Source organism: Pelobates fuscus, chromosome 3, assembly GCF_036172605.1.
Source record: "Pelobates fuscus isolate aPelFus1 chromosome 3, aPelFus1.pri, whole genome shotgun sequence".
Taxonomy (NCBI): Eukaryota; Metazoa; Chordata; class Amphibia; order Anura; family Pelobatidae; genus Pelobates; species Pelobates fuscus.
Window position 1 is genome coordinate 147,828,481 of NC_086319.1, and position 23,184 is coordinate 147,851,664.

The 23,184-nt window shown below is 38.4% G+C and overlaps 1 protein-coding gene across 1 annotated transcript in view; it reads right to left on the minus strand.

Annotated features, from left to right (window-relative positions):
• The window catches only part of MYOT (myotilin), a 107,551-nt gene that overhangs the window by 23,650 nt on the left and 60,717 nt on the right, over nt 1-23,184 (minus strand). The window contains exons 5-7 of the mRNA XM_063447512.1: nt 21,177-21,217; nt 11,034-11,163; nt 2,617-2,824 (exon numbers count right to left, since the gene is read on the minus strand). Of these exons, the coding sequence (XP_063303582.1) occupies nt 2,617-2,824; nt 11,034-11,163; nt 21,177-21,217 (379 nt within the window). The remainder of the gene's footprint in view (nt 1-2,616; nt 2,825-11,033; nt 11,164-21,176; nt 21,218-23,184) is intronic.

Genomic DNA, 23,184 nt, shown 5'->3' on the forward strand with positions numbered 1-23,184 from the left:
GAACAGTTACGTTCACAAAAAATAGTTGCCACCATCAACCTTGGTTGAAAGGAATCACGAAAGGGCAGCTGACTCGAGTGAGACGTAACTGTTCTCATGTCCAAAACTTCCATATACAGGCACAACATATTAAAAAATAAACTTGTACAAAAAGGATATTCACATAAAAAAAATAGAAAAGGAGATCCAAATAATGTCCAAGAAAAATAGAAATGATCTTCTAATTAACCACCCAATAAAAAGAGAAACGGGAGAAAAATGTAAACAAGCCTTCATTACCCAATATAATGACGATCATCATAAAATCAAAAATAGTCTTCTCAATCTGGGAGAGTGGTTACCAGAACGACCAACATTGATTTATAAAAAAAAAAATAAGAACTTAAAAATTAATTTAGCTCCTAGTTATGCAATTAAGAGGAATTTCAGATCTAAAACAGAAGTAGAAGGCTTTAAAGGTTGTAATAGATGTAAAGCATGAAAAAAACGAACAACTTTCTCAGTACCACCACAGGAAGGTCCTTTCCCATAAAATCTTGTATCGATTGCCACACGGACTATGTAGTTTATCTGCTGGAATGTCCATGCGGCAACCATTCAATGATGAGCATATTATTTGCATGGTTTATATATAGGTGACAAGGGTGTAATATGTAATTAATATGACTGAATATATGTACGCAATCAAATTGTATACTTTGTTTGTTGTTTACAATTTGATGGAATAAAAGGACATACGATTAACATCAGATTTCATTTAAGTATATTTTGAGCATTAGTGGGAACTCATACTCCAATTTTTACTCTTTGTGTGACACGCACAACCATGTTGTTGGAAGTCTGAGATACAGATACACCGATACGAACGATTTTAGAAAAATAAAGACAGCCGGAAAGGGAATATTACTCTGCCAATCAAAAAAGAGGAAACACCCACGACACCACCAATTAACTGTTGGGGGGGATAACCCTTTTTAAGGGGAACTGTGGGAGAGGGTTAGTAAGCTGTATTTTGCACTGTGTTACTTTGTATATTGATTTATATTGTACGGGTCCCTGAAGAAGTCCTCGGACAAGGAGGAAATGTGTAAGAACGTTTTTTTTATTACTTTGTGCAACTTTTTTTTACCTTTATACCGAATAAATACTCTTTTGGAGAAAATCTTTTGGAAGCTTTCTACTGTGTGCTGGAACTTCCCTCCACTGTCTTCTGTGAATAGCCCCCTGTTTAACATCATGGGTGGCACCCATAAAGCCGCTTCCAACATTGGAATCTTGTGAGTGCAACTGAGAAATTGTGCCTTATGCGTATACCAATCAATATTTGCATTATGTTATGTCCTTTATTTTTGGTATCCCTAATTTTTTATCCCTAATTTATACTCCTTTTTTGTATATTTCATTAGGGTTCATCTACTAAATTGATAAGGACCTTTCTATTGGAGTGTTCCTTTAAATCTGTGCTTATTTGGTGTCTCTTGTCAGCACGCAAATCATGCCAGCAATAGATAACCAATGCCGGTACGGCCTCCTTCTCTCTTGAAGTTGTCTTCACATCCTGTGCTCCAGGACATACCTCCCCACTCCAGTGAAGGGGAGTGACATCACTGGAGGAGGACATAACTGCTGGGAGAAATTTGCCTCAGTGTGTGATGTAAGCTAATTTAAACATTTTCTCTTTTTTTTCCCTTTTGGTTGGCACCTTGCCTGTAAGGGTAACTAATCAAAAACAGTGTTTTGTTAAAACACTGTTTTGCTTTGTTTTTAGATGGTGTAGCCCTTTAAGAGATCAACAAAAACATCCCTTTTCAAATACCCATAATTGTTTTAGAGACCCATCTAATTCCTAGATACGTTTAAATCTCTAGAGTTTCTACATTAATTTGTTAATGCCTTAACCTGCCAATCTGAAAAGTGCCATTTTATACTTTTTTTTTCCCTAAAAATGTTGCTTACAATTTAACTCTCACTACATGGGTCTAAAAAAACATATTTTTAATCTGTGTTGTGTTTCCTGGGTCACAGACAGATACAGTTACATGTACAGCAATAATAGAGATATGTTTAATGTATACTATTAAAAAAAAAGGAAAACTATAGTGTTGAGAATACAAAGTTGTATTCCTAACACTATAGTGCCCTCTGGTCCCCTTTCCATCGCGGCCCCCTTAAAACTCTTCTGTTGGTTTGGATGTCCTTTGGCACTGAATCACATCCTGCCTCCTTGGATATCATTCAATTGAGAACCTAATGCACATGCTAGTAGAATGATAGTGCATTAGGCCTTCCAAATAGAAAAGCAATGCCTTTCTACAGGGTTTTCACTGATGCTGTACCACTGCTGTAGACAATCACTTAAAAACTGCAGTTTTTTATTGCCGGACTAAGGGGGGCAGGGACACTGTACCCAGGCCATTTTAATGAGATGGAGTGGTCTAGGTGCCTATAGTATCCCCTTAATAACAATCAAATATATGCATGTCCCTTTTCACTTTTGTAAAAAAAAAAAAAAACACAAATAAAAGCATTAATTATTTAAAAAAATACTAAATGAGTTATCCTATATTTAATGTAATTATTTAAAAATATATATATAAAAATTTAAATATTACTTACCACGTACATCAAACTGTAAATTAAAAAATGCTTCCCCGGCACGATTAGTGGCTATGCACTTATATAATCCAGCATCACATGCTTGGACTACTTCAAATATGAATGAATGAACACCTTTTTCAGAAACTATCATTTTGTGTAAGTCATCTGCTTGAATTAGTCTCCCATTCATGTACCATGTTATATCTGGATTTGGAAGTCCTGTAACCTGAAAAGATGCTTTATTAAGATAGATTGCAATACACAAAAAACATTGAACACTAACATGTAACCTAGGCTTCTTCAAAAAAGAGATCTGCAATTCTGTATTACAAACCAGATTATAGGAATTGTCCCAGGAACTTGAGAAGGGACTACATTACAGTCATAATACTGCACAGGGTCACATAAGTTAATGGGACACTATAGCCACCCAGACCACTTCATCTCATTGTATTGGTCTTGGGGTGCAGTGTGTGTGACAAAACTACATACATGGTGCCCGTGGCAAAACCCCTGTTCATTCATGTACTTTCCCCTTGTATTATTGTGTTTCCCCTGGATTTTCATGGGTTATGCTCTGTTTCCCCGTTCATGAGCGTTGATATGAACGGAACCCATTCGTCTCACAATTAATTAGAATGTTCACACCAGTAACATAAGTGTGAAACTGCAAGGGAAGTAATTAATGAGTGCTCCCCTGGGTGGCCACCATTTCTTATAGACAAACACCAACCAGGGGGCGCATTCGAATCCCAAAAGGAGACGCTGCCCTTGCATGGTTTTTGCACAGGAACCTCACAAATGGAGACTGGTTGGGGAAATGTACTTTTGTGAGGGTTCCTGAGGTTGGTGGGGACCCTTTTTGGGGCACTGGCTATTTTGGCTGGCTTTTCTGTGCCTGGGAGACAAAAAGACAGTCCCTTTTCCCACGCCTTGGCTCTGAGGCACAGAGAATTCTGGAATGAAGACCCCGGTCGTTTGGTGTGGAAGACCCCTTACATGTGGGGCGGGCGTTCTATACCTGGGAGACAAAGAGACAAGGTCCCTTTTCCCGCGCTTTCACTCCCATGTAGAAGACTTTTATGCATAAAAGCCGTATGTGGCATAATAAAATATTGTTGTACCCGTTTATCTATTCTCGACTGATGTTTGGGTATGTGACTGATGAACCGCTGGATTCAGGTGGCACTTTGATTCTTGGGAACATACGAACCAGCGCTCCAGACTGTGGGCTATAATCACTAAGCCTTAGCCATTCGGGACCATACGAACAAACAACGATACGGACTACCTGCGTTCGTAACGGTGTGCCTGTTCCCCTAAACCTGCAATGTAAAACATTTTTATAGACGTTTTATAGAATCTGATGTGCTTACTTTGCAGGTTAAGACTGCCTCTAGTGAAGAATCCTGCAGTTTCACTATAATGTTAGGAATACAGCGTATTATTCCCTTTAACCCCTTAAGGACCAAACTTCTGGAATAAAAGGGAATCATGACGTGTCAGACACGTCATGTGTCCTTAAGGGGTTAAAGGGACACTCCACTGACCAAATGGGCAAACAAGTAGAAATCCCTGTTTAGTAGATATACCCCCATACATACATGCATGCATCTGTCATTCATATATTAATTGGGGATATATCTGAAAAGAAGAAGAGACTAACAGAAGAAGCTAACAGTCTCTTCACTGCGAAACAGTCTATCAGAGGCTTCTTATTGAGACGCCTCTAAACCTCTCCCAGTGTGCGAGTGCACACTGCACAGCAATCTAATTTGAGGTCTGAGAAGGAGGTTAATGAAGGAGGGTGAGGCAAGTGTTTCTAATCACAGAAATCAGCACTTCTATAAATTGTCATTATAATGGTATACCCTTCACCCATAAAGCATTTCAGCAAGTGCGTAATGGGTGTGGAGTGGTCCTCTAAAGGGACACTAAAGGCACCCACACCACTTCATCTCATTGAAGTTGTTTGGTTGCAGTGTCCATGTCCCGTTAAGCAGTTTCAGAGAATGCAATGTTTACATCTTCTAGTGGCTGTCTCCCAGACTTTCTCTGTGAAACTAAGCTGAACGTCCTAACACTTTGCATGAGGATGTCCACCATCTAGAAAATTCCCATAGGAAAGAAAATAACTCATGTAGAATTAAGTAAATGGATTTTTTTATTTTACCCCTTTATTTGTTATGGGGAGAATGTGAGGCAGAGAGAAATTAAAGTGTTAGGCATACAGTTTTTCATTTTTGCTAGTGCTGCCAGTGGGCAAATAATACTTAAAAAACATGAGAGCAAGTGAATAATCATTGGCAAATCTTCATCATACTGCATGCAATTGGTCACACATTAATTTAAAACTGGTACTTTTTGAAGCCTCCGAATGTACTTGGCTTTAGTAAATACAGTATGAGATTTGCCATTGCAGTCAATATTCGGTCATTTTGTCCGACTGTTTAGTGAATAACCCAGTGTTTCTTTGTCCCAAAGGCATAATTGCAGATATCATTCTGGTCTGCCTCCCCATCTCTCTCCCCCACCACCAACATCGAACTGGCCATCTCCGTGCTTTACTGGCTATTCCATTCTCATGAGGTGGTCATATTGAGATCTATCACAATTTGAGACCTGTGAAGCCCCTCTCACCCTCTACTGATCCTGGAACAATTCACAGCTGCAGATTTGAGTCCCTACATGTTTCCACTATAGGACCTAACTGATATGACAAAGGCTTCTGTTGAGCTGCCTTTTTTTTTTCTTCAAGCAACCAATTCATATAGGAAAGCCCTGGATATGTTGTAACATGGTTGAAAGATTAAACATAGAGTTATGTCTACCCAATAGAGATGCTGCCCTTGCCTACATCCCTCATTAATGTGCAGTGGCAAAGGTGCTTAGAGTTAATTAATGGAAAACTAGTGTCTCCTCATATACCTGATGATCGAGGAGTCAATAACCATATCCAGTAGATGCCTGCACACAAGAAGGAAGAATAATGCTTCCTCCTGCACCATGGTGAGAATGCAAATGCCCAGTGTCATGCCAAGGATGCATAATTCATTTCTGCACTATTTCTGCACTATAGTGTGATTTGTATAATACATAGATAAACTGGCTGCGGCTGCCTGGTAGAGGTGGTATTGTCAATTTCAAAAGGAGTTAATTTGATTGTATGGGATACCAGAAGGTTTACAACCCAAATTTCTCGTTGAAGCTGGGACTCCAACAGAACTTCTCTTCAATGTGTGAAAGTCCACATGTGAGCTGCCTGTATGTCTAGTTCCAATGTAAACTAACTGACTTCGACCATATGGCCTGAAACTCTTAATTGATAGTTCATTTCTATTATAAGTTAATGGCCATTAACCTTCAAGAAAACCCTTGTGTGACAGTATTATAATCAAAAGAAACATTAATACTTACCCACAGATTAATAAAGAAGCTTAATTTTTATTATTTTTAGAATGGGACAAGCACAATCTTCTAATCAAACCTAAACATGATTTGCGTAACTTAAGGTAAGGGATTGTGATGTCCACTATATTGGGTCACAAGTAAGAAGTATGACATATCTATGGAATAGAAAAATGGTAACAAATTCATAGATGCAATTATTATTTCGGTGCAAGAGGAGATAGAACAAAAAGTTTCCATTTGGATTGATGTTGGTCTGCAACACCAGGGGGTGGTCACTTATTGTTTCTATATTTACACCTCATCTCCACCTATGGGCCAGGCTTGGTAACTTGAGGTGAATCCACAGGGTTAATATCTAATAATATTGGAATGTGTATTGTACTTGCTAAGGGCCAAAATCTAATTTTAAGTGAATCACCATCATGCTTGCCAGAGACCCCCTGGGTAGTGAGTAACTGATTAGGACTTCTGTTATTTTATCTTTTTTGTTTTTATCTGTTGTTGTTGTAACTAATTTAGAAACATAGAATGTGACGGCAGATAAGAACCATTCGGCCCATCTCGTCTGCCCAATTTTCTAAATACTTTTATTAGTCTCTTGCCTTATCTTATAGTTAGGATAGCCTTATGCCTATCCCACGCATGCTTATACTCCTTTGCAGTGTTAGCCTCTACCACTGGTAGGCTATTCCATGCATCCACTACCCTCTCAGTAAAGTAATACTCCTATTGAAAAGCATTGAATTGGTTGAGATCATTAAGTTTGATGATCACAGCCAAAGTGAAGAGCATACTCTATTTACTTCAAAATATTTTTTTTACTACTGTGCAATAGCATACATTCAACATTTTGTCGCATTACCAAACTTTTCTTACTATGTCAAGGTTGGACCGAAACATTGATTATATGCAAATGCACGTCTGCTTAAAATAAATCCGCTTTGGTTTATTTTGAAGCCCTATGAGTGCTTTCTTTCACGTTTGAGTAATAGTTTTTAGTTTTAACATTCTTTTTTTCAGTTTCCATATTTAAACACTATGCTGGCTCAACACATTATGGGGCTGGTATATAATTTTTTTCCAGGGCTGCTTTTCGTTCCCAGTCCTGCCCTGGTTGTGGGATGCTGCTTCCTCACATTTGACTACTACACACATAGCCCATGGACTCTATTGTTGTAGTCTTTACTACAGCATAGTAATTAGGATTAAGCAGATGAAAAATGTGTAATATTTAAATAATGCTTATACATTTAACTATGTAACTATACATTTGCTTGTAATTTGGCTTAGACAGTGTATATATTAAATTGTATGTCCTATTAAGTGACATGAAGGCATGCATTTTAGGACAGGTGCATTCTAAATATTTATCTAGGAGCATTTGTTCACTTTAAATATAACTCAGACAATTATTTTAAAAACACTTCAAATGTGTCAATGCTACATTTACTTTATGACCATAAAAGACAAACTGAAATCAAATTTTGTGTTTTGACTCCTGTGCTTATATATAAGCTGTTAATTGTGCTTATGCCATATAAGCTGTTAATTGTTAAATCTAGCTAACAGGAAAAATGTCTGCAAAACTAAACCTACCATGAAAAGTAGACAGATATGTGTATTCAGTATCTCATGGCTCGTCAGAATTTTGGATTACTGTGAGTTTGTCCAAAATCCTGTATTTAGAAACTCTATGTGGATGAATAACAAAACAAACCAAAAAGACAATACTCTAAACCATTTACTCTGATTTGTGATTCAGAGTTCCATCTGTGGTGCCAAAAAAAAAAAAAAAAAAAAGAGATGATTATGGTAAAAAAAAGATGATTGATGATCAGGGGACAGCCACAAGTAGTAAGGAGGAACAGTAAACATTTTTTAAAAAAAAATGGAATAATAAACATGGACTCATATTAATATATAAGTATATAAAGTCTACTCTTTGGGGGCGGGGCCTGACTGCCGAGCTGAGCAGACGCAACCCACATCGGCTCCTGCACATTACTCGCATAAAAGCCCTAATTTACTGCTTATTAGCCCATTCAGGCTCACAATCTACACCCTGAGACCCCTGGGATCCATTGTGTGCAAACGGCTAGAGATTTCTCGCTGGCTTGTGTCCGACGAAGGACGACACTTGGGGCCTAGTCTGGAGCCTAGCAGAGGAGGCGGCCGATCCTCCGAACCTTACCCAGCCGGGCATACCGAGAGAGCGGCCTCTGGTCCGGTGGGGGTTATCCCTGACCTCATTAAAGAAGGGAGTTGAGAGCAATCTACCCAGAACGAGTTCCAAGTCTCGAATACAGCTTTAAGACACTTGTCCTCGTGGCGCACTCAAGATGGCAGCTGATTACTCACCCTATACTCAAAGCCTGCTTCCAAGCCACAGGCCCCATGAAGGTACTGCCACAGATTCCCTGCAACACCTCAAATAAATCTTCCTACGATTCTGGGAGAAACGTTATCAGCGCGAACAGGCAGCCCGGATCAAGCAACAATACAAGCCAAACACAGGTGAGCAGGGGCACAGGCAGCAGGGAGCGACGGGGACACCCTCGGGCGCAGCAACAATACACCCAATAACCCCCACTCTCCACAGCCCACCTGGGCTGAAGGCCACCAGGGCTAAACCCCAGAAGCATCTTCCACATCAATGGAGGTACAAGCTCTGTAAGCGGCAGCATGCTCTGCCGATGCTCTGCCTGTACTGAGTGCCTTGAGGGGTCAAGGCACTCAGTAAAAGTAAAAAAATAAATGTAAAAAAATTAAATTTAAAAAAAAAAAAAACCCTACCCTCCCTCTCCCTCCTCATGTACTTACCAATCGCCGCTGTTCCCCTGCCGGTGATCGGTCTTCTTCTGAGGGGCGACAGTTCCCCCTCTGCAATTTAGGGCCCCCACATGGCCGCAATAGGTGTCCACAGTGCTGCCAGCAGGGGGACTGCCTGAACCGACAGGCAGTCCCCCTGCTGGTGAAAAGAGTTTTAAAAAAAAGCAAAAGTAAAAAAGTAAAAAATAAAAAAATAAATAAAGTTAATAAATAAAAAAAATAATAATAAAATATATATATATATATGATATATATACACATATATTCTATCTATATATAATGTGTGTATATATATATATATGTATTTATATATATCTTATATATAATGTCATACTAAGTATTTATTTTATTAATATATACATCAATTTATATAAAAATGCACAGAGTAAAATTACACACGTGTGTATATATATATATATATATATTAACTATATATATTGTGTGCGTGTATATATACTACTACTTTACCATTTATATATATATATATATATATATATTTATATATGTGTATATATATATATATATATATATATATATATATATATATATATATATATATATATATATACACATACACACTGCTCAAAAAAATAAAGGGAACACAAAAATAACACATCCTAGATTAAATATTCTTCTGAAATACTTTGTTCTTTACATAGTTGAATGTGCTGGCAACAAAATCACACAAAAATTAAAAAATGGAAATCAAGTTTTTTAACCAATGGAGGTCTGGAGGGAGTCACACTCAAAATTAAAGTGGAAAAACACACTACAGGCTGATTCAACTTTGATGTAATGTCCTTAAAACAAGTCAAAATGAGGCTCAGTAGTGTGTGTGGCCTCCACGTGCCTGTATGACCTCCCTACAACGCCTGTGCATGCTCCTGCTAATATTATCTCAAATTGAAACTGGGCTTTGCTGTGGGTGCAAGCAGGGACGTATTTGCCGGGAGGCAAACAAGGCATTTGCCTTTGGCGGCAATTTCCAGGGGGCGGCAAAAAATGCCGCCCCCAAATGCCCAGGCAAATACCTTGCTTGCCTTGTTTTATGGGAGCTCAAGAGCTGGCCGGCTGGGGCAGGCAGGCGGGCAGTGGTTTCCTGGGCAACGCTGGCGAGGGAGCACTTTCCCCTGAGCGCTCTGATCAGCTCCCTCGCGCGACCCGCAATGATGCTTGGAGCCGGAATATGACGTCATATTCCGGCTCCCGGCATCACTCTACGGCGCTCCAGGGAACTGAGCAGAGAGCTCAGGGGAAAGTGTTCCCTCGCCAGCGCCGCCCAGGAAACCACTGCCCGCCTGTACATCTGGCCGCCTCCGTGCCCAGCAGCCCCACTGGACCACAGGGGAGAAATCCACCCAGCTATCCCAAACGTAGGGAGGCTGGGTGGATTTAAATAAAAAAAAATTATAATAATAATTGTGAGTTTGGGGAAATGTGTGTGTCAGTGAATGTATGTGAGTGTCAGTGAATGTCAGTGAGTGTGTGTGTGTGTCAGTGAATGTATGTGAGTGTCAGTGAATGTCAGTGAGTGTGTGTGTGTCAGTAAATATGTGTGTCAGTGAATGTATGTGAGTGTCAGTGAATGTATGTGAGTGTCAGTGAATGTGAGTGAATGTGTGTGTCAGTGAACGTGAGTGAGTGTGTGTGTGTGTGTTTCAGTGAATGTGTGTGTCAGTGAATTTCAGTCAGTGCGTGCATCTGTCAGTCAGTGCGTGTGTCTGTTAGTGAGAGTGTGCGTCTGTCAGTGAGCATGTGTCCGAGTAAGTGTATGTCTGTCTATCAGTATATCAAATCAGTGAGTGTGTGTATGTCATTGTTTGTCAGTGCATATGAGAGCGTGCGTCTGTCAGTGAGTGTGCGTCTGTCAGTCAAAGTGCGGCTTTGACAGGAAGGGGTGGGGAAAATCTAAATTGGAGGGGGGTTGCCTGAGCAGCACAAAACCTAAATACACCACTGGGTGCAAGATTTTTCTTTATGGCATCATGGCTCAGAAATGCTAGTTTCTAAAGAGCAGTTTATCATATACATGCTATGATGTGTTTTCTCTCTCTCTCTCTCTCTCTCATTTTTTATTTTCTTAAAATCCACCTAAATGTGTTATTATACTCTTTATCCGATTATGTTTGTAGTTTTATTTCCTTGCAATATTATAAAGATATTATGTAGAATCATAAGCAACAAAATATTATTACTTTGAAATCTATCCTGCAGAATCGTCCTTCCTCCACAACTAAATTTTCTGGAACTTGTAAGAACCGTGGAGCAAAACATTTCTCTTGTATCATGCCATTTTCATTTCCTCCTTCAGTAGATGATCGACTCCTGCAAAATACAAGAGAGCACCTTTTAAAATCAATGAAAAAAATGTCCCTTCAAAAAATATAAAATTAAAGGACAAGTATGAAACAATAAAATGCTCTTAGGAGACGACCTAAATCAGTGGTAGTCAACCTTTTTCTACCTACCGCCCACTAATGCATCTTTTTGGTTGAAAAATGTCCATACCGCCCACCAGTTTTCGCGCAAATGCAGAATATTTTTTAGAAAGGAGGGTGTTTAAAAAAAAAAATAAATGTACGTACATTTATCTTTTTATTGCTACTTAATGCAGGTTTATAAGGTTTTTAACTTTATAAAGTTTAATGAGAAAACAATAAAGTAAATTGAAATTACCTTTACTAGTGATTAATGAGATCCTTGAGGTTGATGCTGCGAGACTAAATATTTGATATCTGGTTCGATTTTCGTAAGGAACAAACGAAGGTCTCTTTCAGTGATATTCAGACGACTTCTCTGTTTGCGCATAATATGATTTCTCATTTGTGCGTCAGCTCATCTCCTCTCCCTCCTCAATTCCCCTCCCACCTTTTTTTCCCTTTTTTCTATTTTTTAACCTTCCTTATAGCAATGCCCAGTAGGAAGGCTGAGCTAGGTAGCCCACTTACTATAATCCACTATAACAGACAGGCACACATACAGACACACATACAGACACACACACACACACATACATACACACAAGACACACATACAGACACACATACGACACACACACACACACATACAGACACACAAGACACACATAAAGACACACACAAAGACACAGACAGGCACACATACACACACAAGACACATGCATACAGACACACACACAAGACACATACATACAAACAGGCACACATACAAACAGACACACACAGACATGCAGACACACACATAAGACATACATAGACACACACAAGACACACATACAATGACACATACATACAAAGACAAGACACACATACAGACAGACAGACACACACACACACACATATATATACAGACACATACACACACAAGACATACCTACAAAGATACACACACACAAACAAACACACACATTATATTTAAGTCACCCTCCTGTTTCCTACCTTTAAGGTGCAGGAGGGTGACTTTTCCTGGGGTCCAGTGGTGGCTCAGGTGGATGGGAGTCAGAGTTCCCACTCTGACTCCCTCTGCTTCCTCCCGCGCGGCTCTCAGTTTTAGCTGGGAGGAGTGACCGGGGAATCACTTCCTCCCAGCTCTGTGATGTCATCACAGGGTGCCCGGTCACGCTGTTAAAGCGCCCAGCGCTGACCGGGCCCCCTTACAATCCGCATCCATCGGGTGGCCCTGACAGCATGGGCCACCCGATGGACACTTTGGAAGGCGGCCCCGGCGGTTAACCGCGCGGGCCGGAGCCGCAAATGGGTACCGCTGTCTCGCACCCGCCCGCACTATCAACCTGGAAATCCCTACCGCCCACCTGGAATTCTGAAAAGCCCACTAGTGGGCGGTAGGGACCAGGTTGACGACCCATAACCTAAATAGTATCTGTGATCCTGACCAGAGCCGGATTAACATAGGGGCTGATGGAGGTGCAGCTCCAGGCCCAGGCCCATGGAATAGGCCCATTTAAAAAAAAAAAAAAACTACTTTTACTTTTTTTATTTTTTTTATTTTACACACTACTCTTAGGTTTGCCACCTGACTGGTATTTTACCGGCACAGACGGTATTTGAGGATGCCTGGCCGTCTCCCCATTGCAGTAATACCGGCAATACAAATGCAGATATTTTTCTCAGTATAAACAGAGATTACTCTGCAATACCAGCACCAGCCAGTAGGGGTCACTGTGTGTGGAGAGAGGCAGGGATAGGAAGTTACAGCATATCCCTCCCTGCCTCTCTCTACTCACTAATCCACAGGGGAGCAGCTACACAGCACAGAGAGTTCAGACAGCAGCTCCCAGCCTGCAGAGACAGACTACAGCTCAGGGAAGTGAGGGATGAGGGGAAAGGCATCAGAGAAACATGGGAACACTGAGACACTAGGGGACACTGGGAGACTGGGTTATGCTGAGACACATAGGGACGCTGTGAGACATAGGGACATTGGGATACACATTGGGACACCGAGACACTAGGGACACAGTGTCTCCATGTCTCCCAGTGTCCCCATGTCTCCCAGCCAGTATCCCTAGTGTCTCAGTGTCCCCAATGCTCCCAGCCAGTGTCCCTAGTGTCTCAGTGTCCCCATGGCTCCCAGTGTCCCCTAGGCTCCCAGTGTCTGTGTCCCCATGTCTCTCATAGTCTCCACGTGTCCCCAAAGGTCTGTGTCCCTATTTCTCCCAGTGTTCACATGTCTCTCAGCCAGTGTCCTTAGAGTCTCAGTGTCCCCTGAGATTTAGAGATTGAGATACAATTATTTAAGGTAAATTACATCTGTTTTAAAGTGAAACCAGTTTTTTTTTCATGCAGGCTCTGTCAATCATAGCCAGGGGAGTTGTGGCTAGGGCTGCATAAACAGAAACAAAGTGATTTAACTCCTAAATGACAGTAAATTGAGCAGTAAAATTGCAGGGGAATGATCTATACACTAAAACTGCTTTATTTAGCTAAAGTAATTTAGGTGACTATAGTGTTCCTTTAATACAATTTAGATTATTCGGTCACTGTAAACTAGAATAATCCCTCATTCTTTGGACAATGCAAGGTTAATTCCTTTTGATTAGCCCTTTTTAAATGAATAAAGCATATACAGTAATCAGAAAGCCAGTCCTGGATGATTTTCTGAGGTAAAATAGAAGTTTACAGTGTCTTGAAAGTAAATAGTTTGAGTTGCAGAAGTAGGCACAAAGTTTACAGTGCACAGAGGTAATGATTGCCATGCTGGTATAATTTGCTGCCATTCTTTTTATTTCATCTGTGTATCTTTAGTGCACTTGTAGTTAGGTAATCAGCTATACACTTTGTGTATGTGTTGCTTGGCAACCACAGATATATGCCGTAGCACGTCATCACGTTCATCCTGCTCACCACATGGTTCCCTGATGCACTTCTGGGTTTGGAATTGGTCAGTGGGTTAACTACACACAATTAGTAAGTCATTTTTCACTTATTGTATTTATTATTTCAAGTATTCACATACTGTTGATCTTGAGAAAGACCCGAACAGGTCAACACATGTTATTTTGGGGACAGGTGTTAATTTGCAACTTAATTAAACCTAGTTTGTTGAAAGAAGACCTAGCCAGGACATACTTTAAAACCCAGGACATATTTGAAAGTGAGAGAAATTTCAATATATCCTTCCTAGTCAAATATTTTATAAATAAATAAGTTGCCTTTTTCCATATCACTATATTCCTAATGCTGGTTAGCACCAAGGCAAGGTGAATATTCTGTACTGAAGGGCAGAGAGCTGAGCCATCTGTAAATAAATAAATAGATAGTTTGTTTTCTAAACTTAAATGTTGACAGACAGTGCAATAAAAGCTAAGTTTTAACACAAGGCAAGTCCTCCTTCGAAATTCCACTAGAGGTGCTTCTGTGGAAAAAGGATAAAACTCTGCTATTTCCATCAGATCGTCTCAAAGAGACCATCTGATTGGTGCAATGTTTTGTTGCACATACACACTAGCCTCCCAATGTTTCCGTAGATAAAGCATTGGATTGGCCCAGATCATCGATCTCTTTGACCTCAGTCAGGGAGGCGTATCCAGCCATGAAGACTCTGAGGAAGAAAAGGTAGGTAAAAGTACTTTCGTTTTTTCTCTACTTATGAGGGCTGGTCACCTAAACTGCCTACCTAATGCTATGGTGTTTTTTAAAGAAATACAATGAAATCTATTTTTATTCAACATAAGTTAAAACTCCCTTTGAAGCAGTAGTTACTAGAATGCATATTCTTCACAAAGCATATAGAAGAAACATTTATCAGATGAACGCCAACAGCTGTAGGAAGAACATTCCAAGTCCCATTTGGAACACAGGATTTGTGTATCTGTTTAGTAATTTTGAACAGCTGCCATTTAAGCAGGTAACCTTAGAATAGGACTAAAGACGTGATGTCATATGGTTTGGTGTACGAGGGAAAATAACACTTGTTACTATTTCCTTTCATGAAGCTGTGGATAAAAAGCACATGCAACACATCTGATCTGTACACTTTATTGACCTAGAATTGCAGTATCAGTTTATACGTAAGCGTTTTTCTTACTCTTCAGATGACATTTACATCATTAGCAATCCTATTTAATATATTTGATGTAATGTTACTATGATACTTGCAGTAGTGTATCTCTCCCTTTTTCCATTATAAAATTTTACATTTCTATTAATGATATCATTGATTAAAATAGTTATTTCAGTCATTAAAATTGTATCAATAAACAAATACAAATCTACCAAATATGTTACTGTAATGCAAACGGATAAATAACAATTGCATCAGTTAAGTATTACAAAATTACAAGAAAATGTAAATTAAGATAGTAATTGCATACATCTATTTAAAATGTATATTCATGGGTAAGCCAAGTCTAGCCTGGGCACAGGATATTTTTTAGTTGGTTGGTAGTATATGACTGGGTGGGTTGGTGATGGTATAATTTTTGAATTGCGATTAGGTGGGTAGGCATATGTAACTGAATGGGTGTGAGTTGGAAAAGGGTATGAGACTCGGTGTGTGGTTTAATGGGTGAATATGTCTAGGGTGGATGTTCAGGCTCGGTGTAAGTGACTAGTGTAGATGTGTGTGAGTGTGTGTGTGTGTGTGTGTGTAGGTTACTGGAAGGTATGGATGAAAGAGCAGGGTACATGTAGGTGTCTGAGAACTGTGAGTAGATATGCAGAGTGGGTATAGGTGGCTGAGAGGTATGTAGGTTATGCAGGGTGGAGGAAATTGAGAGCTGCTCTATGTAGTAACATGGTCCATGGTGCGGTGACAGAACTGGACAGGTGGCTGCTTAGCGAGATAAGACACCAGGTGTGGTACATCCAGAGTATCTGTCTTAGCTTGCCTATGTTTCTATCTAGCCCCTAGATGCATTCAACTTAAATTTACTGTAAATGTGATATTGCTAGCATAAACAGCATATTTAAACACCATATTTTGTTTCCAGAACATTCATTTTCAACTTTTATCCCTTGACTACAACTAGTCTTCAAAAATATTTTGTATGTCCTACAAACAATGGAGCAAGTAACAGACAACTGGTTTTTGAGGGAGTTCCTAAGAATTATGTGTCTTTATGATATGTTTAACCTCAGACATAAATCCAGCCCTTCATAAACTACAAATGTTTAGAAACATAGAAACATAGAAATATAGAATGTGACGGCAGATGAGAACCATTCGGCCCATCTAGTCTGCCCAGTTTTCTAAATACTTTCATTAGTCCCTGGCATTATCTTATAGTTAGGATAGCCTTATGCCTATCCCACGCATGCTTAAACTCCTTTACTGTGTTAACCTCTACCACTTCAGCTGGAAGGCTATTCCATGCATCAACTACCCTCTCAGTAAAGTAATACTTCCTGATATTATTTTTAAACCTTTGTCCCTCTAATTTTAGACTATTTCCTCTTGTTGTGGTAGTTTTTCTTCTTTTAAATACAGTCTCCTCCTTTACTGTGTTGATTCCCTTTATGTATTTAAATGTTTCTATCATATCCCCCCTGTCTCGTCTTTCCACCAAGCTATACATGTTAAGATCCTTTAACCTTTCCTGGTAAGTTTTATCCTGCAATCCATGAACCAGTTTAGTAGCCCTTCTTTGAACTCTCTCTAAGGTATCAATATCCTTCTGAAGATACGGTCTCCAGTACTGTGTACAGTACTCCAAGTGAGGTCTCACCAGTGTTCTGTACAATGGCATGAGCACTTCCCTCTCTCTACTGCTAATACCTCTCCCTATACAACCAAGCATTCTGCTAGCATTTCCTGCTGCTCTATTACATTGTCTGCCTACCTTTAAGTCCTCAGAAATAATCACCCCTAAATCCCTTTCCTCAGATGTTGAGGTTAGGACTCTATCAAATATTCTGTACTCTGCCCTTGGGTTTTTACGTCCAAGATGCATTATCTTGCACTTATCCACATTAAATGTCAGTTGCCACAACTCTGACCATTTTTCTAGTTTACCTAAATCATTTGCCATTTGGCTTATCCCTCCTGGAACATCAACCCTGTTTAACTAGGGTTTTTGCTATACTACTTTTTCCTTAGCTGTAAATAAGCCTCTTATTACCGCCAGTTTTCGTGCATATTATGATATTATTTTATATAATTAAATATATTGTTTTGGGAGCTCGCCCAGTCAGATGCATATAGCGGCTTGTTAATCACTAGTGTTAATGAAATTGGCCAAAATGGCCAAACTGAAAATATAGGAGACTTGTCCATTTTTTTTTCAATTCTGTGATTTTGGTCTAAAATGTTAAAATTTAAAAAAACTACAAATAAACTAACAAAAAAAAAACCCACACAACTTTTTCTATGGACGCTCAAATGGAAATTAAGAAATAAATTAAACAAACATACTTTATTTTAAATCCAATTGAGAGATACCAATCCATGGCTTGAAAAGCATTAAAAAAAAAAAGTTGTCCATGTGATACAAGTATTAGGCCGCATTTTAGACATAAATAGATTGGTACATTTAGGGGGAGATTTCTTAAAGCATAAACAGGTGCTATTCTGAGGCAACGAGCTATATAAGGAATAATCACAATGGAAACTAATAGAGAATCTAACATTTAGTACTTTGCACCCAGAATAGTACATATTTTGCCCTGATAGATTTTATTTAATTGATCCCAAGGGATAAAATGCAATAAAGTGTATTTGCTCAAACCAAATCAGGACTTTAGTTAAGATAAACCAAAATAAGTGTGTAAGGTGCTTCTCAAGATTTTTTTTTGCAGATATTAACTTTATACAAGACAAATAGCATCTACATGCCCTTTTCACAACTCATATAAATATAACTACAAAAAATATACAAAAAAAATATTGCTGCACTCCAATTCAGTGACCAATTACAGAAAAAAAACTACTGTATACTTAACAAGTGTGTATGTACCCCTAAATTGACATTAAATGGGTGGACATGGAGAATGACTATGACAGCAACAGCTCAGTGGTAGACTACATGTGGACTCCCAAGCATATTAGAGACAAAACCAATAAACTACTACCCACCTCCAGATTTATGGTCCAGATATGGGACCACCTTAACAAACAACAAACAAAGATCATGAAATACTCACCGTGGGCACCCCTCACAGCATTAAATTCTATATATCCGTGGCTATCGTTACATAAATAGAGAGAACTGGGTATTACACACATCAATGATCTATGTACACAAGGAAATATCTTGCCTTTCCCGGAACAGCAAAGTAAATATGCCCTGCCCTCAACCTTCATATTTCCATATATTCAACTAAAAAGCATTGTTGCGGAGATGGTACAGATGCCAACACACCACACACCTAAACTTAACCTTGACGTCCTTACATTATACTATAGATGCCGAAAGCACAGTTGAAGGCTAAAGCTCTGTCTCTGGGATATGCGGCCCTAGGGCACTACCCACCGACACCAGAGTTCATTTTCAAAACCCAATGGAATAAAGAACGCCAGATGGTCTTTACAGACAACCAATGGTTGAAATCTCTTGGGGCCTTAAAAGGCATCACATCTTGTTATACACATGTAGAGGCACATAAAAATTAGTATACCGATGGTACCTCACCCCAGATAAGTTAAATAAGATTTACCCGACAGCTCCGGTTTCTTGCTGGAGATGTGGCAAAGCCAAAGGTAATATGAGCCATAAATGGTGGGAGTGCCCATCTATCACCCCACTATGGACAGAAGTCCAACAACTAAGTAACTCACTGGGAATAATAGAGGGAACACTCACTCCTGAAATATGCCTCTTCATATTAAGACCTCCTCTAACCCCTCTACAAGATAAGCAATTATTGATACTGTTGATATTAGCAGCACGCAACTTCATTGTATGTAATTGGAAACTAAATGAATGTCCGATGCCAGCATTACTACACCATAAAATCTGACAATACCTCAAGTACGAGATACTAACCACAACTACACCCAAACATAGGAATATCACCTATAACAACTGGTGGCAACAATGGTGCAAGAGTATGACCCCAGCCAAAAAAAAAAAACACCTTGTGATAAGCATAGAGGAGACTGGCTAATGCCAGACCGGAAACCAATTATTTATTCTTTAATGTTAAACTACTATAACCCCCAAACAATGGTAATTAACCATCAACGCAAAAACTAAGAAAAGTTAAGAATGGTAATAATAAATAACAACAGGATATATATAAATTAGATGACGTATGATACGTACAAGACAATAGGGACACAAAAATATGTTACGATGTATAGAGACGTAAAAAAATAAAATAAGTGGAGATGGTGAAAACTCCAACATGTTTGTAAAATACTGAATACTTCTGTATTTTGTTTCTTGAAAAGCATAATCTGTGTACGCCTCCTGTGTTACCCCATCCCTCTTCCCTTCTGTACCCCATTTTAATGTGAAAACTCAATAAAAATATGAATTACAAAAAACAAGTGTGTATGTAGAGTCTCATATAGTAATATCTTAAAATACAAAACATTCTATACTGCAGAAAACCATGTATAATAATATACCCCCTGCAGCACCATTATTCTGGTGCTTCTATGTTGCTATTTGCAACACTTCTGTGTTGGTAGAAAAGGAAATGCAGGGAAGCATTGCCTTCAGCAATATCCTCAAATCCATATAATCCAGATAATCAAAGTGGACACTTTGAAAAAAGCTTTATTTTGGGTGAAATACGTTAGTGTTTTCATGCTGTTTTTTAAATTTGTTTTCTAATAAAATTTGTAATTTTACAGAATTTGAACCTTCCCTAATTTTACCTTTGAAAATTTTAATCGGAGGATTCACTCAGTTATTTCCTTGGTGGGGAATATACCACTTACGCCTATTAGGATTGAGCAGTACCTGACATTGCTCTTCTTTTGTGAGTATACCTCTTTTTTATAATTTTATTTATTTTAGTAATACATAGAGCATTTGATTCTGTTTTTATTTGCATTTTATTTACTGATGATCTCTGACTGGACTGCTACAATGTAGTGCACAAAAAAAAAAAGGATATTTCAACACCTGCTGAAGACACCTTTCAACATATAACTAAGACCATCAATACATCCACAGAAGGTGATTGTACCACCCAGGTGCACATATCTTTAGCCGAACACTGGCTCCAGAAAATTGTAAGTGCATTTTGTTTTACCTACAATCACCAGTTAACTACCAATACTATACTATATTCCATTTTCTCCTCTTATTTCCTATATTCGTCCACCCTTATCTGGATTTAAGGATATTACTGAAGGCGCTGTTTCCCTGCATTTCCTTTTCTATCCACGATACCTCCAGAAGGAAGAGTTTGGGAAGCTCAAGCTGCCACATGCATAACAAACAAGCGCCAGAAATCCTATCCTTTTATCCACTTCTATGTTTGTATTTGCAGGACGTTATCTATTAAACTGTGACAGGATTATTCACTATTATTCATTGATAGGAATGCAAAGTGAATTTTAAATATTTGGCAAAATAAAAAATATATAAAAAACTTATGAATTGTAAATCAAAAAAATGCCTTAATTATTTTTTGTCAAAATTAACTGTTCAATGACTAAATCACTGCGTTGAAAATGGACACTATTACTTTAAGAGTAGATTATATACATTTTTAAATCTACTATATACATCTATTTAACACAAACAAATGTTGACAGTATTATTCATCAACTACTAGTTTCAGGCAAGACCAATTGAACTAGAATTACCAAAGTTTGAATTGTCAACTTTCCTCAATTCCTGGTTTAGTGAACAAATCCAACTGTGAATGCTTATTTTAGTGAACACTGCAGGCCAGTATTTATTAGAAAATGGTAAAAAAAAATTAAGGAAAAATAGTAAATATTACCTTGGTTTTGGTGGGTAGTTCTGAATTCTTTCTGACATTTGCTGTGAAATAAATTTGCATGATAAATACACAATTTAACTATATAATGCAATTAGATTTATGTGTGCACTTCTTTAAAAAAAATATATGTAATGTTACCTTTTACAATGATACTCCATTATAACGCATCCCCCTCCCCCAAAAGGAAAACAATAGTTTGTGGAGCAGACTTTGTGGAGCAGACCTATAAGCTTAGCTGCTCATAGGACTCAAACCCATCCATGTTGAGTAGGATAAATATCCTAATGCTTGATTTATCAGATTCTGTACATATTTAAAAAAAAAAAAATGTTTTAAACTTTTTTTTTAAAATACAGAAAATCAAGAGATTGTATAGTTAACATGGGGGATAACAGACTGTTGGTCCAGTTAGGAATCTGACAGCCATTTCGTAGTCAGGATCAGTAGCAGTAATGTGTGAAAGGCTAAATGGATTTAGATGGGTTTTTTTAAGCCTGTATTACTATATAACTATAAGCAACAATATAAACATATAATAATTTATATATAATTATCTTTTTTGTTTTAGAGACATTTTAATAAGGGGGAGTCCCCAATCTCCAATCAATCCCATCCTGATTCATCTGACCAGTTTATTCACATTACCTCTCTCACCGCCCCTACCTTCTGTTATTTAAATTAGGAAGACTTAAGGATGGAGGCAATTGTACAAATTCTGAAGCAAACCAAAACCTGGAATTTGAGCTATTTGTCTGTTCAACCATACTTATTATATATAATTTTATATATAATCTTTTCACATCAAATATGTATATATTAACATCATTTAAAATTAATACAATCTAAAAACGTGTGAGAAATTTAGAATGTTGTTTTCCAAGTTGTGGATTGCATTTCAACTATGAATTTCATAATACTATTAGCTTTACCTGCAATAACAGCAATGTCTCACAAGAGTAATACAGGAATGAATAAACCAAAAACATTGTCAAATTATCATAACTAGATAACTTTCTCATTGTGGGTGTAATTAGCTGTCTTGCTTAAAGGTGGAGGTTCATAATCTTAATATGAAGAATCACCTATATGGTAATTGTGGTACTTATTGTACACTCCACTGCCCAAATCCAAACAAACTAAAAATCTCCTCATTAGAAATACCCCCAATGCATTCATTGAATTATGTATTTTTGATTGAGGGTGTATTTAAAACAGCTTGCAAAAGCTGCAGATCTCTTGCCTGAAGCCTTTGCAAGCCCTCCCCTTATAACTGCCCAGATTAACTGTGGTTGTCCAATCACAGACTTCCCAATGCAGTTCAGTGAGATGTCAATGCAAACATGAAACCAAAATATGGGTCAATCCAACTATAGGGAAATAAAAAATAACATGGTGCAACTCTGTTTGAAATTATTTTAAAAGTGATATGTGCCAAGTGGATCACTCACACTTTTTCAGTGAAAATAAGGCGTATCACAACTCCTTGTTGTTCTCAGGTGTTGCTCTGCTTTCCAAATTATTCAATCTCATTGATGGAGAAAGATGCAAAAAGAAGAGACATCCAGAGTGAGAAAACCAGAAGAACTTGTGCAAAGTACAAAAAGCATTTATTACTCACATATAAGTTAGAATCAATCAGCTTGGGATAAAAGAATTAAGTCCACAAATAGTCCAACGCGTTTCTTCCCACTACAGGGACTTCCTCAGGGACCTTGCGACAGTGTGACAGGTTTGACAATGAATCAATGAACGATTCATTGTCAAACCTGTCACACTGTCGCAAGGTCCCTGAGGAAGTCCCTGTAGTGGGAAGAAACGCGTTGGACTATTTGTGGACTTAATTCTTTTATCCCAAGCTGATTGATTCTAACTTATATGTGAGTAATAAATGCTTTTTGTACTTTGCACAAGTTCTTCTGGTTTTCTCACTCTGGATGTCTCTTCTTTTTGCATCTTTCTCCATCAATGAGATTGAATAATTTGGAAAGCAGAGCAACACCTGAGAACA